The following is a 19,087-nucleotide window of genomic DNA, read 5'->3' on the forward strand; positions in this document are numbered from 1 at the left end:
TCTAGTTCATTCAGACTTCTCCATGGATAAGCCCTCTGAGCAAATGTGGAGGCACACAGTCTCCAAATGAATGACTCAGATTCTGGTAGGGGGAATCCACTTTCTTCTTTCGTGGGGCTGGGGATGTAGTTCTGTACCCTGATGTTGGGTTGGGGGATGCATTTCCCACACTACCCGCATAGAGCTTGTATCCCAGTTGTTATGAATTTTACCCATAGGATAAAGGGTTGTTATTAGAACATGTTAGCTAGCATAGCTAATGGATTCTAAAATTCTAGCATACAAGAAGTTGTATTTAGCAGCTCATACTAAAGTAAAATGTGGCTCATCTGTATTAGAGTTTTAGAAGCTGTTAGTTACAATGTGCTAGCTAACATGTTCTATCAAAAAAAACTGTTTATCCTAGTCCACACAAACCCAAACTGAGTGTTTTGTATACAGGCTACCTGGAAAGATTATTTTTTTGATTGGTTGGTTTTTTACCTTTTTTTCCCCTCTGCAATATCAGGAATGTCGTCTTGTTTTCCCTATTTTTGTTGGTGTACTTCTTTCATGACTTGGAAACATATCATGGGAGTTTTCTCAGCTGTTATTAGAGCTGACCAAGAACAAGTACAATTATTTACAACATTCTTGATGAAAAATTTGTCCTCTTTTTAAGAAAATTTTGACCAAATTTTCTTGTTGAAATGTTAACATTCATTAGAATTTCTAATTGAGTCAAAAATAATTTTGAAAAGAATCTAAAATCAGAATATTTTTATCAGCTCAACCTTTTGAAAGACTAGGCATGTTAAATAATTAACAATAGTCATTTTTATACCAGGGTTTTTACTTAACTAAGTGAAAAAAAAACACATTTTCCATCTCAATTAATCATGTTTTCCTTCCATACTTGTAATGTCATAATACCATTAATTCCCCAGTCTAGCATAGAATCGTCAGTGGACTCCAGCAGGGAAAAATAAATTTCTGTGAGGAACTGGAAAAATGCTGAAGTTTAGGGACTTTTTTATGGGTATGATTCTGCAAGGTGCTTGAGTTCTATGGCCCAATCAAGCAAAGCACTTAGTGTGTGATGAACGTCAAGCATTAGAGCAAGCATCTTGAAGGTTTGATCCTTATGTTTTCATAAAAAAACAAAAATGGAAAGAACTAATCTATTTTCCTCTTTTCCCATCCCCTCTTTTGCAGAGTTTCAGCCTTTTTCATTTTCCGTTTTTTGTGAGTTTCACCCGTTACATTTTCAAAGCTGTTCGTGGTGATTTAGCTGTGCCATTCCCATGAAGGTTAATGTGAGGTCACATGTCTAAATATTTACATACTTTGAAAATGTAGGGGGTAAGTGTTAGGTACTATGCAACAGTAAAATTTGTCCAAGCACTTAATTTTGTTCAAGACTGCACTAGTGTCACTTTAATTGCCATTTAAATGCATTCTTTATTACAGCGTTTTCATTCATAGTATTTAGGCTCTAAGTAGTTCTGTTGTTGCAGTGCAGTGAAACTGTGTATTCTCTGACTTGCCCACTCAAGAAAAGAAGCTTTATATTCTGTGATTGTTTAAGTATAAGCCAGCAAAACATTTGAGAGTATTGCTCTATAACTATTGGATTTCTTTGCTCCTAGAGAAGTTAAATAAATGATCTGGCACCTTGCTATACTGTTTGAATCTTAAATGTATCAGAAGGAACCTCTTATATTTAAGAGGATCTGTAGGAAGTAGGAATTTTCATTTAATCTTAAAAAAACCCTCTATAGTATTATTTAAATGTTCAAAAAATGGTGCAAACAGCATTATGTGAACATCTTGGAAGACATTAGGAAGGCTTTGGACAATAAGGGTTTATTAGGTTTGGGAGGTGAATATCAAGTCAGAGAGATTCTTGACAGGCAACAGCAAACATTCTGCTAGTGATGGTATGCAGTCACAGGACAGCCCTATTTAGATATGTCATTCACACTATTACTGATGCACCATTAAAAGTCTTGTGTTTACTCTGGCTAAACCATACAACATAATTCTTTGATTGAAACATACATAATCTTTAGACACTATTGCAGTTAAAAAAACATTTGCAAGATGAAATAAACATCTTTTTCAGCTAGACATTTATCATTGTATAGCAGTTAGATAAATGAAATACTACAGTCTGGGATCCTTATAAAACACTATATATTAGGTGCCATAGAAGGCATAACAGATGCCATCTCTGACTATAAAAGTAATTTACACTGTCTAACTTAGTCATGACTGGAACACACACATGAATTACTGGAAAAGGGGATCTGGGATTATAAAGTCTCCCTTTGCTGCTGGATTTTTTCCCAGCCCCCTTTTGCACTTAACTGTGCATTTGAGAGTTATTATAGGATGATCTGCTTCCACTTACCTAAACTTTGCAAATAGACTGACTCTAAAACTACCAGTGCTTAATGTTATGATCTATTAGTCAAGTCTATGTTGTAAAAGAGTGAAACTTTTTCTTTTAAAAACTTCTGTTTATGACTATATTTACTGCCCATGTGATTACAAAACTTATATGTCCTGTGCCAAATTGTCATGTGTTTGCAGCAGGATAATACAGAAGGGGTCTCACAAATCTTAATATAATCATTACACCATGTTGTTTTCATCCTCCCAGTCTGCTGTTCATTTTCATTGTGAAAAATCATTATAGATCAGTGACAGGAGGTCTGGATTTGAGGCTCATGGTTGTAATTACTCCCACTGAGGCACTGTCAATAGGATTAAAATAAAGATTCTGGACCTGTCCATTCTAGATGAGGTCAGCAACACTAGCAGTGTGAGTACTCTTTCCGCAAGCTGTGCTTTCAGTTCTGAATTATAGAACCATAGATTTTAATATGATACAAATATTTGAAAGCTCCAGTGTAGAAAGGCCAGCCTTTTTCTGCATTAACTAAAGTGTCCATCTGTAATAAATAATCTAGCAATATCCATCCCAGTCCTGAGTATATATGTATGTTAATTTTAAAATGTATTAGAACCCCAGAGAGTCACAATTACAGAACAATCCATTTTATGTTTTATAATTAATAAGCTCCTTGCAGCTGCATAACTTCAGCCAAGAAACATCTGCACAAACTCCTAGCATATACATAATTTCTACAAGAAGAGTTTAGCTGAATTACCCTTAATGTCTACTGGCGTAGAAAGTGGTCTTGTGATTTGGTTTGCGTTATCTGGAGAACGGATGTTTATGTTCAGTATGTCCACATCAAAACAAAACAAAAATTCTAGCCACTGCCTAGGGAAAAATAATAATAACTGAACAGAGCAAAACTAAAAGGTAAATGGGAATCCCTATTGATCAAATCAATTTTTATTCAAAATGCACGGGAGGAGAGGATTAAGGGTGAAAAACCTGGCCCCATTGAAGTCAATAGGAGTCTTGCCATTGACTTCAGTGGGGCCAGGATTTCTCCCCACATTCATAAGTAAATTGCTTGCAGTTTAACCCTCATCTCCACCAAGGTCCGCTTTTTTTGTCACCATTGGATTATTAACTTCTTAGAGTAGAGGCTACTGTTTTATTAACACTACTTTAATCTGCACTATGTATAAAACTATGCTATTTGTACCACTATAATTTGCATATGATGGCAGGGTCAATTAAACATGACATATCAAGAATTAATGAATGAGCTCTATTATTCTGATAACATAGTGTATATTTATTCGTTTTCTTACACTGATTATTCCAATATTATATATTGGTGACAAACAGTAATTAAAGTTCCAATCACCACATGCAACATATTAAGTTTTGTTATTTTTCATGCAGACTGAGAAGTTATGATAAAAAATCATGTTCAGTCAAGCATCCACCATGCCAAAAATGATAGAAAGAGTGGTTGCATGCCCTTTGATTCTCTAATCTAACTGCTCTCCCTAATTTCTCCACATTGCTTCATAACAATAATTCTCCTGAATGAATGTATCATTAACGTCAGTCCTCTTTGCCATCTTTCCTCCTATTATCTGAACAAGATGTATTGCTAATCTATCTTTCTTTCCCATATTCTCCCAATTTAAATTCAAACCCAGCTATAAAAAACACCTCTAGCTTTTCACAGCTTTTACACTGAAAAGTTTTTAAAGTTGCATCAAGAAATGTATATTACTTAAGTTAACACCTTTCTTTGTCCTCTTTGTCTCCCACAAATGGGACTCCAAAATGCCATATACTGCTTTCCACATCTGCTCTGGGGCTGGAGCACCCATGGGAAAAAATTAGAGGGTGCGGAGATCCACCGGCGCCAAGTTCCTCCCATGCCTCTCACGCACCGGTGACCCTGCGCTTACCAACTCCTCCTCCTCCCTCCAGCACTTCTGGAGCGCTGCGAACAGCTGATTCACAGCGTTCAAACTCTGGGAGTGAGGGGGAGGAGCAGGGATGGGGCGCACTCGGGGGAGGAGGCAGGGAAGAGGCGGGGTGGGGGTGGAGCAGTGGCAGGAAGAGGCGGGGCGGGGACTTGGGGGAAAGGGTGGAGTGGGGACGGGGCCTAGAACGGAAGGGGTGGGGTCGAGACCCCCCCGGCAAGATGAGGAGTTGGCGCCTAAGCATGATTTTTAGTTAGCCGGATGTCCGCTTATCATGGGTGGCCCCAAGTTTCCCGTGGTCAGGCAAAGTCCCGCCAGTCCTGTCTCTCAGTGTTCTGTGCTGTATTTACCACAAATTTACCCATAAATATGTCTTCTAAGAGACCAGCAAGCAGTGGCAGTGTTGGTAATGCTGCTAAACGTAAGCACGTGTCAATATCAATACAGCAAAAGGTGGAATTGTTGCAGAAATTGGAAAAGGGCACATCGGTGCGTGCTTTGTGTGAGTTTAACAATGTAGGGTCATCTACAGTATATGATTTGAAGAATCAAAAGAATCAAATCCTTAAGTTTTTTGCCAAAAGTGACAGTAAAAAAAAGTATGAGTATTCGTAAGACATTGAAAGAGGGGAAAAGCAGCGATTTTGATAGTGCGCTTATACATTGGTTCAAGCTTTGTAGGAACGAAGGTATTAGAATTTCAGGTGAGATGGTGATGGCACAAGCAAAAATATTCCACAAAGAACTTAACCTGCAGCGTGAGTGTAACTATTCGCAAGGATGGCTTCAGAAATGTCAAAACAGGCATGGCATTAGTCTACATTGCGTGTGCAGTGAAAAAAGAAGTGCAGATACGGAAGCTGCCGCCAAGTATGTTGATAAATTTGCACAGTTAGTTGCAAATGAGAAGTTATCCCCAGAGCAGGTATACAATGCCGATGAAACTGCTCTCTATTGGTGTTGTATGCCTACAAAAATGTTGGCTAGTGATGCAGAGGAGCCACCATCTGGTATGAAGGAGTCAAAGGACAGGGTAACTGTCCTTGGTTGTAGCAAAGCATCAGGAACTCACAAATGTAAGCTCATGCTTATTGGTAAAAGTGTGAACCCAAGGGCATTCAAAGGGGTGAAAATATTCCCAGTGATCTACTATGCCAACAAAAAGGGATGGATAACAACTAATCTATGTCTCGAGTGGTTTGAGAAATATTTTGTACCGGAGGCAAGAGCCCATTTCACCTCGGTAGGTCTGGATCCGAAGTGCAAAATTGTACTAATTCTCGACAATTGCTCTGCCCACCCTAAAGCAGAGCTGCTTGCCAAAAATAACATGGTGGGACTGTATTTACCCCCAAACTGTACCTCAGATTCAGCCTTGTGATCAAGGTATCTTATGATCCCTGAAGTATATGTAAAGGTCCAAGTTTATGCACCAATTGCTAGTATCGCTTAAGGATGGGAAGAGTCTGACAACATTTAGGAAAGAATTTAACCTCAAGGATATGATTTGGATACTAGCTAGAGCCTGGAAAAGAGTAACTCCATCTACTCTGAAGAATGGATGGCACAAATTGTTGCCAGCCCTAATGTTTGAGGACAGTCCTGATATCAATGATGAGTCCGAGTTCACTGGATTTGAAGTGTCTGAAAACCAAAAAATTGTTAGTGAGTTAATGGAGCATGCCAGTGGTATGTCCCACCCTGTAGTACTTGAACTGGCCAAGATTTTGGGAGAGGAAAATTTACTAGACTGGATGGAACTCAGCACAGATGCACCAATTGCTGATCAAATGATGGATGAAGAAATTGTGCAAATGGTACAGCAGGGAAAAAACAAAGATAACGAAGAAGCCAGTGATGGTGATGAAGATGATGACGAATATGTCACAGAAAAAAATTCTATTGATATATGCATTCAGTTGGTAACAAATTTAATAGAAGGACTGGAGCAAAGACGTTTCATTTCTGAGCAAGCGATCATGTCTTTCTACATGATACGAGAAAAACTCATTAAAAAAAAAACAAAATAAATGAGACAAGCCCAGCTGGAAGATTGGTTAAAGGTAGAGAAGAGGAGTGTGGAGCAGCACTCTACAGTCAGAAGTCCTGTCGCCTCCACTTCATCTACTCCGGATATACCTACAGCAGAGACCCCAGATGTAACTTGAGTTAGCAGTTATTGTCACATCACTTTGGAAGGAATCATTTTAGATGAGTAAATTATAGATATGCCTGTATTATTATCTATTTATTTATCATATTATTTTATGTTTTTATGCTTTATCTACTTATTTCCTTGTGCCAATACAGTAAAATTGGGTAACAACACTAACACTTTGTTATGAAGTGAGCCGTAAGCCTTGGCTAGGCGGCCTTGCAAGCGTTGTTCAGTTTATTCACCTCGGTGGCGAGATAAAAATAATAAGAGACCCATAGGCACGGGAAGTAGGGGTGCTGGGGGTGCTGCAGCACCTCCAGGCTTTGCACCCAGTGGGGCCCCCCGCCAGGGGGCCCCACTGCCGCCTGGGGTCCCAGCTGCCGGTCCCCCCACCTGGGGGCTCCAATAGCGGCCCCAGGGTCTCAGCCGCCTGTCCCTCTGCTGTTGCCCATGGTCCCAGCCGCGGGCTGCGGGGGCTCTGCTGCTATCCAGGGTCCTGGCCGCTGGGCTCCGCTCCTGGCCCTGGCCCGGGCCTCCACAGCTGCCCCCAGCTGTGGTCCCAGCCTGGGGCAGTGAGGTGCTCGGAGAGGGATAAGGCTGAGACCACAGCTGGGGGCGGCTGCGGAGTCCTGCGGCTGATAGCTGGGACCCCGGGCGGTAGCAGAGGGGCCGGCGGCTGGGACCTGGGGCCAGCAGCCGGGACCTGGGTGGCAGCAGAGCGGCTGGTGGTTGGGATCCTGGACGGGGGTCTGGCGGTTGGGACCTGGGGCCGGCATCGGAACCTTCAGTCGGGGGGCTGGTGGCCGGGACCCCGGGTGGCAGCGGGGACCACAGGCAGGGGGCCACGCTGGGTGCAAAGCCTGGGGGTGCTGCAGCACCCGCCGCATCCCTACTTCCTACACCTATGGAGACCCTCTGGCACTCTGCATTGACCTCCTGTGGTTTGGAAAATTCTCTGGTTCGGCACTGGTCAGGTCTCGAGGGTGCCGGACTAGAGAGCTTCAACCCTTCAATTCCCAGTACAGCCATATGTGTACTAGGAAATACCCAGAGTTACTGCAATATGGTACATTGGACAGGGCGTCTGGAGACATCAGTTCTGTTCCCAGCTCTGATGTACTGTTTGACCTTGGGCAATTTGCATTCATTCTGTGTGCCTTTGTTTCCCCCCTTTCAGGCTTTTTTCTATTATTTCTCTTCAGGACACAGGTTGTCTTTTCCTACATATTTGTACAGTACCTAGCACAATGGGGCTCTGAGCTTATGTGGGGCCTCTAGGTGCTAATGTGGCATGAACAATAATTTCGTTGTTTTGCTCATCATGCACCACGTGCCACATTTAAATGTGACTCCTGTTATTTTTTCAAACACGGCAAATTGTCTTTTTCCCATTTAGGACCACCACATATGCGAAATCTGAAATTTTAAAACAAAGCTACTTGCTACCTAGGCAAAGTATCAAAATATTGAGAGATATAGGATCAAAAGCAAACTAGGAGTTAATTGAAATCACCACCTCAGCCTTAGCTACAGAGTAGTTGTTACGAAAGGATAATACTATACATACAGGTCTACGGATAGCATTAGTATTTCTTTGGCAAATGGTTATTTACAATTAATGAGAGACACGGTTTGGGTGAGGCAATATCTCTTATTGGACCAACTTTTGTTGCTGAAAAAGATAAATTTTCCAGCTCCACAGACCTTTCAAATACCATCTAGAGATGTTAGTCTTTTTTCTCCATTAGATCAAAATATATATTTTAATTATTTATAATTTAAAAAAATTAAATTTTGACAATTCAGGGAAATTGAGCCAAGGGGAAAAACAATCAATAGAAAATGTCCTGTCTTAGCTTAAAAGAACAGAAACCATCTCAGACTTAAAAATAAAATAAAATTTAGAAAGGAAAAAATAGCAATAAGCTAATTTGTTTCTTTAATTCCACCAGAAAAAGAGGAGCATTGCCCTTTTTAATATAATGTACGGTACCTTGAATATATCCCTTTTTAAATTTCTTAAAACCTTTTTGTGTGTGATATTGGTAACAATTTGCTATTAGACTTCGTGGTAGAATCAGTTGAAAGCACCTTTTTAAGGCTGTTAAGGAATGCATTGCAGGAATAATGTTGCTCTATATTTATGGGGTGCTTAAGTTGAAGGAATAGTAATTAAATGCTATCACATGGGCCTCTTATTAGAACTAAAGATGATGGAGATTGTAGTATGATACAATGAGTGTCTGATCCTGCTGCCTCTGGTATGCACTGCACAAGAATAAAGAGCATTCACTTAGACTAGTAGCAGACATTCAAATCCTTTGAACTATAATAAGAAATGCACACTTACTTTAAATAACAAGTGACTGAGCATATACATGTCTAGATGAAGCCATCAGGAAAAAAAATGTAAAGAGGTTTTCTGTTTGTTTTGTTGTTTTGTCTGAAATCTCTATTTTCTTTTGGCATCTTTGCTTTGTAATGTTCCCTGCTGAGAGGGACAGACTGCATTCACAGTAGGCATCTGTGCCTTTCAAGTTGCTCTTTGCTCTGCAGAGGGCTGCATGCTGGAAGATGCAGTGTGTTTGTCCAGTGCTTTCCTCATCTTCTGAGGAACTTGACTAGCTAAGACAAGACAGGAAACTTATTATTTGGTCAGGTGGCTGGATCTTAATTGAGTGTGCTGGAATAATAGACGTAAGTTTAATTCATTAATATTTATTTATAGTTCATGTTTACAAAACAGTTTAGCATCAGTGCTCTTCACTCTTGTCCTGGAAATCTTGGAATAATCTTGAAAGAGGATGAAAAAGACTAATTCTGCATTAAATTTGAACTCCTAGCATTATCTGAAAACTCAATGTGTCAAGTTTATCCAAATGTTTGTTCCAAAACGCTCTGATGAATGCATACTAAGGCATTCTTGTTAGATGTTTGTTTTTTAGTGGTGCTATATTTGGCATGTTACCCTGCAGGGATACAATCAATAAAAGAGAACATATATTTTCCAAACATAGGGCTAAATCTCTTCTGAGGTAAATTAATGCAACTTCATTGAAGACAAGCAGATAATTTGGCTTAGAACCCCTACTTTTTAAACAGGACAAACTCCAAAATGTCATTATGATTATTGTCTTTTCGACCTGCTTTTTCTTTAGAAAATTGAAAAAATCAGAGGTAAATCTTCAGAGAATTTTTCATTTGTTTCATCTGTAATGAACTAAATCAAGAGTGGATTTTATTAGTCCAAGTGAGGAAAATTTGACCTGTATAATTTATATCAGAGTTGCATAGTGCTCATATATATTAAGTGGAATAGTATGGCTACTACACTACAATGCACCTGACCTAAAGCCCACTGAAGTTCATTTGACTCTTTTTTTCATTGATTCTAATGGGTTTTGAATGAGGCCCAGTGTTTTTAGACTGTGCCCATCACTGTGGTATCTGATCTCCAAAACCACATGCAAATATTTAAAATATCAGTAACTATGAGACAGCCTCACCAATCAAATGTGAATGTTACCAAAGCAAATGCTTTTTCTGTGGATTTATAAGGACTATTTAACTAGCTTTTCCCAGTGAAGATTTTAACACCTGATATTAAGCTTCACCCACAATAAATTTTTCACACACATAAGCAGAGGCTTAGAGGTTAAATTGTCTGTGCTGTGGTTGCCTGATTTATTGGAGAACAGAACTTGAATGAAGCAGTGCAATTGAAAGAGCCTGAGTTTCATTAGAAGCTTCTAGAGGAATTCTGTACTCTTGCGTGTTTTCTGTTGACAATGGTTGCTATATTAGCAAGTGTGCCCCTGTAACCTTCTTCACTTAAGGTGAAATGGGGTCATAATCTGTTTACCATTGGTGGCATTTCCCTTTGTTCAGTACGATGCAGCCATCCTCCATTTGGAACATTCCATCAGGTTTGGGAACAAGGAGGATTACTTAGAAAATAATCTGTTTAATAACCTGTGCAGGTTGATTTTCCACCCAGTAGTTAACTGAAGTAAAGGTTAAAAATATATCCATTAATCACATTCAGGTAGGTTTTTAAATGTTTTTGCTCTATAAACAAGAAAACGCATTGTGATTTGTTTAATAGAAAATAAATGCTGGTGATTGAAAATGTGTTTAAAAATCACAGTTTAATAGCTGGTACAATAAGCAAGCAAGCAAACAAATATTGTAACTTCACAGTGGGCTAGGTTGTCCATAGCCCTTTAGTGGGTGCACAGGGGTGGGAGTGGGGATCCAGTGAGCCATTCCCCACTCCTTATACCCCTGGCACAATTGTCCAGGACAGTCACAGACTGCACATGAGGGGGAATGCTCCTTCCTAGTGCTTCCTGAGCTACTCGCCCAGATAGAGTGGAAGAGGTGTGAAGGGAAAGCCAGAAGGACCAGGCTCCATTTCTTACTGGCCTTAGGTGCTGGTTGGGCACCCTGGTGAAAGCAGACTGCTTGATCCAGAATGAGGGGGGATTTGATAGCTGCTTTCAATTACCTGAAAGAGGGTTCCAAAGAGGATGGATCTAGATTGTTCTCAGTGGTACCAGATGACAGAACAAGAAGTAATGGTCTCAAGTTGCAGTGGGGGAGGTTTAGGTTGGATATTAGGAAAAACTTTTTCACTAGGAGGGTGGTGAAGCACTGGAATGGGTTACAGTGGTGGTGGTGGAATCTCCTTCCTTAGAGGTTTTTAAGGTCAGGCTTGACAAAGCCCTGGCTGGGATGATTTAGTTGGGGATTGGTCCTGCTTTGAGCAGGGGGTTGGACTAGATGACCTCCTGAGGTCCCTTCCAACCTTGATATTCTATGATTCTATGATTCTGTGATCCAAAAGAATGGGGTAGCATGCACACTTTCTCTGTGTACTCTGGGAACTCTCCATATAACTGAGATGGAGAAGAAAGCAGGGCAGATGCACATGCAAGTGTATATCTGAGTTTTTTTTCTTCTCCCTTAGCATGTGGCCGAGGATTCTACAAATCATCTTCGCAAGATCTACAGTGCTCTCGCTGTCCTACTCACAGTTTCTCTGACAAGGAAGGATCTTCCCGATGTGATTGTGATGATAGCTATTATAGAGCACCTTCTGATCCACCATATGTTGCGTGCACAAGTGAGTCAGTCATGAATTTAATAGTGAAGGACGTTGCTTAACCAACTGGGTACAGCCATTTGTAGTTTGTTCTCACTAGTACTTACTATTGGCCTTCAGTATGTTTGCAAAGTAATAAATGAAACTGATAAATGAAATTGAACTGCAATGGGAAAATGTACACTGAATATAGAATCAACATAAATATAATTTCATGTTTGCCCGATGTAACCTTGGGAAAGAGAAGTTACTGGGTAAATACATAACTAGACATAATAGAAAGAATGCAAGCATGGTTTTCCTACAGTCTTAAAATTGTCACAGACTGTATGCCTAATATGATACTACACAAAAATGAATTGAATGCAAAATGAAAAGTAACCTGTGTGGATTTGGACTTTGATTGAAATGTAATGGGATCTAGCTTAACATTCCATCTGCAAATAGACTAACCTACACAGATTGGTGGTTCAAGTAATGAAAGTCTCCAAAATCCAAAGCTGTACCCAGATACTGCTGTAAATCAATCAGAGCTGATTAAGGAATGCCTAAATGCATTCTGTGCTGTTTGCTTAAAAGGGGAAAAAATCCCCATACTAAAAATGTTGTAAGAGTAAACTTTTGAGGTGTGTTAACTGATCCTTTTAATTGCACAGAAGAAAAACGGCTAAAGTCAGTTGCAGTAAATACACAGACAATTGTTATCCTGATTCCTTAATGGAAAATAAATAAAGCTTTTTGCCAAGTGAGGTCAAGGAGGCTTTTATGTAGTTTGTAGTAAATGTAATGAAATGTTTATGTGAAGAAAAATGCTTCATCTAATTTGAGCCTCAGTAATTAAAACACTAGGTAAATGTCTCTCACTGATTTCATGTATTTACATTGTCCTTTTTGTGTGTGTTACAAAGGACCTCCATCTGCACCACAGAACCTCATCTTCAATATCAACCAGACTACCGTGAGTTTGGAATGGAGTCCTCCTGCCGACAATGGGGGAAGAAATGATGTGACCTACCGAATTTTGTGCAAAAGGTGCAGCTGGGAGCAGGGTGAATGTGTTCCCTGTGGGAGTAACATTGGATATATGCCCCAGCAAACTGGATTAGTAGATAACTACGTCACTGTCCTGGACCTGCTGGCTCATGCTAATTACACTTTTGAAGTGGAAGCTGTAAATGGGGTATCTGACTTGAGCCGTTCCCAGAGGCTCTTTGCAGCTGTCAGTATTACCACTGGTCAAGCAGGTAAGTTTTCATGACTCACAGTGAGAGCAAGAGAGACTGTGAACCTGCAAAGTGCGGGTGCAGTTTTTCAGGTTTATGTTTGATGGATTCTATCTCATGAATCTTTTCATTTTGCCACCTAATTAGCATATGTTTATACTATATCATGATAACCTGCTACCTTTTCTTGGCATGATAATTGCTTTTGGCAAATAGCATTTTACAGAATGTATTTATCTTCATCCTTTTATATAGGTTCTCTTGGGTCTGTACAAAAATTCTCTCTTCTACTTACTACAGTATTGGTGCTACAAGGAGCTGAAGAAAAAATACAGTGTGAAGGTTCTTCTGCATAGGCTCCCTTTCTGAGTATTTTAAACCTCTGTTATCTTCCTGGGTGCCTGGAAGATGACTTGGGTATCTGACACTGTTTTCATCATTCATGTCTTCCCTCAGGATTACACTTCCAATTTATTTAATTTGTCTAGATATTTGATGATGAAATTCAGTGAGAATGTGACAATTATTCTTTGTCCCTTATATTTATCATAATCTGACAGGTGAAATGTCAGGGAAAATAAAATCAAACTAACATATCGCCCATGGGGGGAAAATGTATCCGTTTTCTATATGTGGAATAAAAAACCCTAGGAAATCTCATATCAGGATAGTGAAATGGTAAATTGCTTGTTGATAAAAAATCGTCTTATGATTCGACTGTATTTTGCTTTGTGGCATGATCTTGGGACAGTGTAGTAACCCTGCTAGGAAACTAACCATCTGAGGTTTAAGCAGAAGTCTTAACCCGTGCAGTAATTATATTTGCTGGGTTTCTGAAGGAATTCTAAGTGGCAAATAGGAAATGAATGTGTATAGACTGGTTTAAGAAATAATGTTAAGTAATGTTTTAAAGTATTTCTCATAATTTATATGTCTTTTTAGCACTTTTTATTGATCATCACAATCTGATTTTTTTAAATGCAGATATTTATTCTTTTCTGTGGAAGCATTCACTATACCAGTGCATTTAATCATAGTCTACCCACTTTGGTCTCCATAGTGAATTGAAGGGCTGTGTGGGGGTCTGTGGAGATAACTAAGAAAAACAGCCTTGAAAATGTAAAATGATTACTATCTTTTCAATGAAAAGGGGCTAAACATTTATCTAATGCTGAGATTGTCTGTGACATTTCTAGGTTCTGTGGATCACAGTCCTCAAATTTAGGCTTTGTCAGGGTAGTTCAAGTATCTCCACATTGATCTGCCAATATACCTCAGTTCTTGCCTATAGGAAATCTCTGTTTCCATGTTCATTCAGCCTTTTGTCTTTCTGTTGGGATTATGAATGTAGACTAATAACTGTCCAAAAGTTACCCCATTTTGGCACCCTACTTTGCTGCCTTTAAATCGCTTGGTTATGGTTTTTGAAGCTGCTACCAATTTAATTAAATGGCTGTCTCATTTCAAGCAAACAGATGGACGGTATTCAGGACAGGATATACATCTATTCTGAACTATCCTATGGTGAAGAGAATTAGAGTCCTCTGGTATTTAGTTGGCGAAATGGACTTCCATTATATGTACCTTGGTGATCCAGTAGCACACCAAATATGTATGAGGAAGTGTGGTCCAGTGGCTGAATTCATAGCTAAGGAGGTGGGAAAAGACCTATTAGGTCATCTGTTCTATCTGTCTGCCAATATAGGATTCCTAGTACATTTTCTAATATTTTCATAGTCATGGATTTATAGATTTTAAGGCCAGAGGGGACCATTATGATGATCTAGTCTGATATCCTGTGTAACACAGGCTATAGAATTACTCCAAGTGATTCCTGCATCGAGCCCATAACTTCTACAATAAATGCTGTAGCTCATCCAGAAAGACATCCGGTCTTAATTTTAAAGCGTGTAAGTGGCGGAAAATCCACCATGTTTCTAGGTAAATGTTGTAAGAGTGCAGGAGTCGAGAGACCTGGATTCTGTTTTTAGCATGCTTGCTCTCTATGGCTTGTTGTGTGATCTTGAGCAGGTCACTTAAGCCAACATTTTCAAGTGTCCACTAATTTTGAAATTATGGCACAAAGCCTGATTTCAGTTGAGGTTTTGGATGCTCATCACTTCTGAAAATCAGGAGCTAGATATCTCTGGTTTGGCAATCAAATAGTGACACATCATGGGTCCGGTTTTGAAAGTTTGTCTTCAAACTCTGCGCTGCAGTTGCCCCATCTGTAAAACGGAAACAATACATGCCCATCTTTTAAATAGCACTTTGAGATCTTCTGATGAAAAGTGCTAAATAAATGTAAAGTATTTTCTCTGTGTCAACTACAGAAATCCTTTTAAAGAAAAGACTAGCTTCCTTTTTACATTTTTCAAGAACAATTATAGTCACAAAAAAGGAATGTTCTCATTTACATTATTTTGTAGCAAAAGGTTTTGCTGCATAATGCTGATTTCTTTGGTTAAGTGTGTGTGGGGGAAATATTTTATATGGAACAGATTGATGACTATAATTGAAAATGGAGAGACTGGTTACACAAAGGACAGTGTAATACATCTGTGCTCCTATTTTATTTTTACCATGGAGAGAAGAAAAATGTTAGATTTATTTATAGCCAAGTAAACTAGAATTCATGCAGCTCTCATTTGTGACTGGGACTCTTCTATACTACTTCCAAAAAATGATTCTTTTTGTATGCCTGTATTGGTTTTTGTTTGTGTAAATGTGTGTATGACTAAACCCTTTGCACTCTCTATTGTGTTGTCACGTTAGGTGGCTATATGTAATAACTGGGCATACCACATGCATGGAATCTTGCAGTGAGATTTGCCCTTTTTGTGTTTTGTTTCAATGAATGGATCCCTGGGGCTATCTTCCCAAAATTCAAATAATTGTGTAATGATAACTTGAAATCATTTATAAAGGAATGAGGTTACAGAATACTCTCTGCTCATTAATCTGCTTTTATTCTCCCATGTATAACGGGACCCTAATGGGACAAAGAGATCATGTCAGGGAAGGGGATGCCAAGTTAAGTAACACAAGGGGGCTAGATGTTTAAGATCAAATTATTTGTTTTTGTGAAATAAATATTGGTGGAGGAGGTAGGTAAGTGGATAAACTGCATTCCAGCATCACAATGCTCACACTGTGTATGTGTGATGCACAGCTATTGGATCTTGTGTTTAAAAACTGTGTAGTGTTATAGGCTGTATCCAGAGCCATGCAGCCTACTTTACAAAAACACAAAAGAACAAAGTCAGAAGTGGAGATACAAAAAGTATGTGAACCCAAAGGTGTGACCTAGCAATTTCCAAAGAACATGAATCTAAATTGAGGTTTACTGGTATGAAATGTGCAAAATAAACTCTGATCCTACAAGCTGATCTATGCAGACCCCAGCGGCCACCAGTCTTGTAGGAGTGGGACCCCAGACACAGTGGATGACTGCATTTGCGAGGGAGGCAAAGGAGTGGTGCACTACCCACCTTGTGGGGGCCTGTAAGAAAGTTGTTCATGGAGGGTGAAATTCACGTATGTTTTTGCTAGGGGTCACACAAGGCTTATGCACTATTTAAAACTCCATTAAATCCTCAAAATGGGGCTTAAATGTATTGGTATGAACTATGTATTGGTAATTTGCTTATAGCCCTCAATTTCTTTTGTAAAATACATGAATAATTTTTTTTGTATGTAAATGTATGCCAGTTAACTAGAATTGATACTGATAGAGAATACTGGACCAAAATTTAATCACCTGATTCCTGCAGACAATCCCACTGAAGCCCATACAACCCTGTTTTCATTGTTGAAATGCTGTTTGGATCCAAGAGCAGACTTGCATGCAACAGCGTGGTGCCACTGAGAGCTTTGTGAGTGCACTTGGGAATGCATTTGTTCAGATGTAAGTTACAGTAGGGTTGGTGAACTTCTTTGTCTTGCACCATCCTCTTAGTCCCTTTATGACTTCCTGGACCACAGTTGGTCTTGCGTTAGTGAGAAATTCACCTTTTCGCACCCGTGGAATAACTTCTTTCTGATTGATCACAAACCCCCCCCCCCCCCTCCAGATTTCCTACTCTCCCCACCTACCACCCACGAGACTACAAGGAGTTAGACTCCTTTTGTGATAACTTGGTATTTATCAGGTGTGCAACTTAGACTACTTTAGCACTTAGGCCCCAATATTTACATCACTGATAATTCTATCCCATATAATTGGAGTTGTCATTTAAGGGAGTTATATATTTAAGCAGTCATCACATTTTTTACCAATGTGTATTATTACCAGTGTTTTTAAAACTACCTTATTCTGTATTCTTTCTTACCCAATAAACACTGATGGATCACTCTGTATTTTCAGGAATGTCAGGAATGACCTGCTGAGTGCTTGTTCTGTCTCAACAAGTGAAAGTCACCCAGTAGTTTTGTTCCAAACCCATTCCACATTGCCAGCCCAAAACATTTAAAAATCCACAAGTTAAGCCCCCTCCCATAAAAAAGATTAACTTGAAACTAATGAGATTTTTAAAAATAACAAACTCAGGCTCTTTTTATTTGCTTTTTAATTTTTGTGGTTTCAGGATTGATGTTTTCAAGCTTTTCTCTGCAATCATTAGGGCTAGAACTTCCCTCCCTCCCTCCCTCCCTCCCTCCCCCCTTTAAATGAAAGCTGAGATTCTAATGTTATTATATGATTCCAAGAGCTGGGGCTTTAAGAAAAACAAAAAATATCATGACTCACAATACAATCATGAGAGTTGCCTATTTGATATAAGATAACAAGAAATGAACAAATGGATAAAACAATTAAAATATCCCTATTGTAAGGTTGCGTGACATGAACTGTTTCTAGCATTCTTAGGTACTTCTGCAGTCTCTCTCATTATGGGTATCTAAGCCTCTGCATTCTCCTTCACCGTCTACTCCAGCTCCCCATCCTCTTCTCTCCTTGCTTCTCCTGACACTTTCCAGGATTGTTGCCTACACCTTTTCCCCTCCCTTTCCAACATCCATCCTGTCCCGTCCCCTTCAACATTTCTTCTGCTCACTTTGGAATGCCTGCTCCAGGTCTAACTATCTCACCACTATCCACATCCTTTTTTTGTCCTCCTCCTCATTCTCACTGAAGTCTGACTCTCCTCCTTCAACAATGAGCTGTCTCACAGCAGAGGCAGCGAGCAAGAAAAGGTGCACTAGAAGAGCTATTGGTTTCTTGCTCTCCCATTCCAGTCTGCTCTGTGACTCCTTTTCTGCCTTCCTCCCGGACAATGTTTGCTTGGTTATGTACTGCAAATGGCTTCATGTATTCAGTTCTTAACACTTACATTCATCCCTCAGTTTCCCATCCACACCTCCTGTGACTTCAGCTCTCACCCGGATGTCCTGTCTGACATTTCAGCTTCCAACTTGTTGGACCTTACTTCTTCATGTATCTTTTAAGCCTGTATTAGTTCTCCCACAATTAAAATGGCCACTCCCTGGACTTTTTCTTCATGCCGCGCTACTCCCTTTCTACATCTGTTCCCAGTTCCTCTTCTCTGACCACACTCTGATCTCTCTCACTATTGTGCATTAATCGCCAACCACTTAGCCTTCCATGCTTTAATCCATCAACATCCCTAAGTTCTCTGCCACCTTTTATCCACTCTTTCCCTCCCTCTGCACTGTGGATTGCTTGGTTAGCTTTGTTCTGTCTTCCACTGTTGATTCCTTTGTCCCTCTCTCTCACCACAAACTCCAGCCCTAGCCCGCACTTCACATCCTCTTCCTCAGCTCTGCTTATGTGCCTCTGAACACCTCTGGAGGAAATCCAGGAACTATTCAGACTTTCTCCCCTATACATTTATTTTTTCCCCTTTTTTAACACTATTTCCCCTCTCTCATTGTGCTCAGAGGTTTCAGTCCCCACCACATCTAATGTCTTTCAACATCTTCCTCAAGCCTTTATCCTCCGCAGCACTGTAAGCCCAGATTTTGCTAACTTCTAGAGGTGCTCACATGTTTCCAAATTTTAAGTTTTTTGACAAAATGTTTTGTCAAAAAATTTTCAACTAAAGAACAGCTAAATATTTTTTTCCAAAAAATTTCCAGCTGCAGAACTGGTGGAAATTTTTCAATAATCAATTTTTTTTGACTTGTTTCAAAAATTTAAAAACAAACACAAATTGTGTGGGTTTCTTTGAATTCAACTGGATCATCAACCCGATCTACTAACTATTTTAAGGAGAAAACTGACAAAACCCAGCATGT

General features: G+C 39.7%; 1 protein-coding gene across 2 annotated transcripts in view; it reads left to right on the plus strand.

The window, feature by feature from the left end:
* Positions 1-19,087, plus strand: part of EPHA7 (EPH receptor A7) — a 169,991-nt gene that overhangs the window by 54,583 nt on the left and 96,321 nt on the right. For both annotated transcript variants that reach the window (XM_024209196.2, XM_024209195.3), the window contains exons 4-5: positions 11,475-11,630; positions 12,518-12,853. In XM_024209196.2, the coding sequence (XP_024064964.1) occupies positions 11,475-11,630; positions 12,518-12,853 (492 nt within the window). The remainder of the gene's footprint in view (positions 1-11,474; positions 11,631-12,517; positions 12,854-19,087) is intronic.

Source organism: Terrapene carolina, unplaced genomic scaffold (assembly GCF_002925995.2).
Source record: "Terrapene carolina triunguis isolate 2854851 unplaced genomic scaffold, T_m_triunguis-2.0 Scaffold42, whole genome shotgun sequence".
Classification (NCBI taxonomy): domain Eukaryota; kingdom Metazoa; phylum Chordata; order Testudines; family Emydidae; genus Terrapene; species Terrapene triunguis.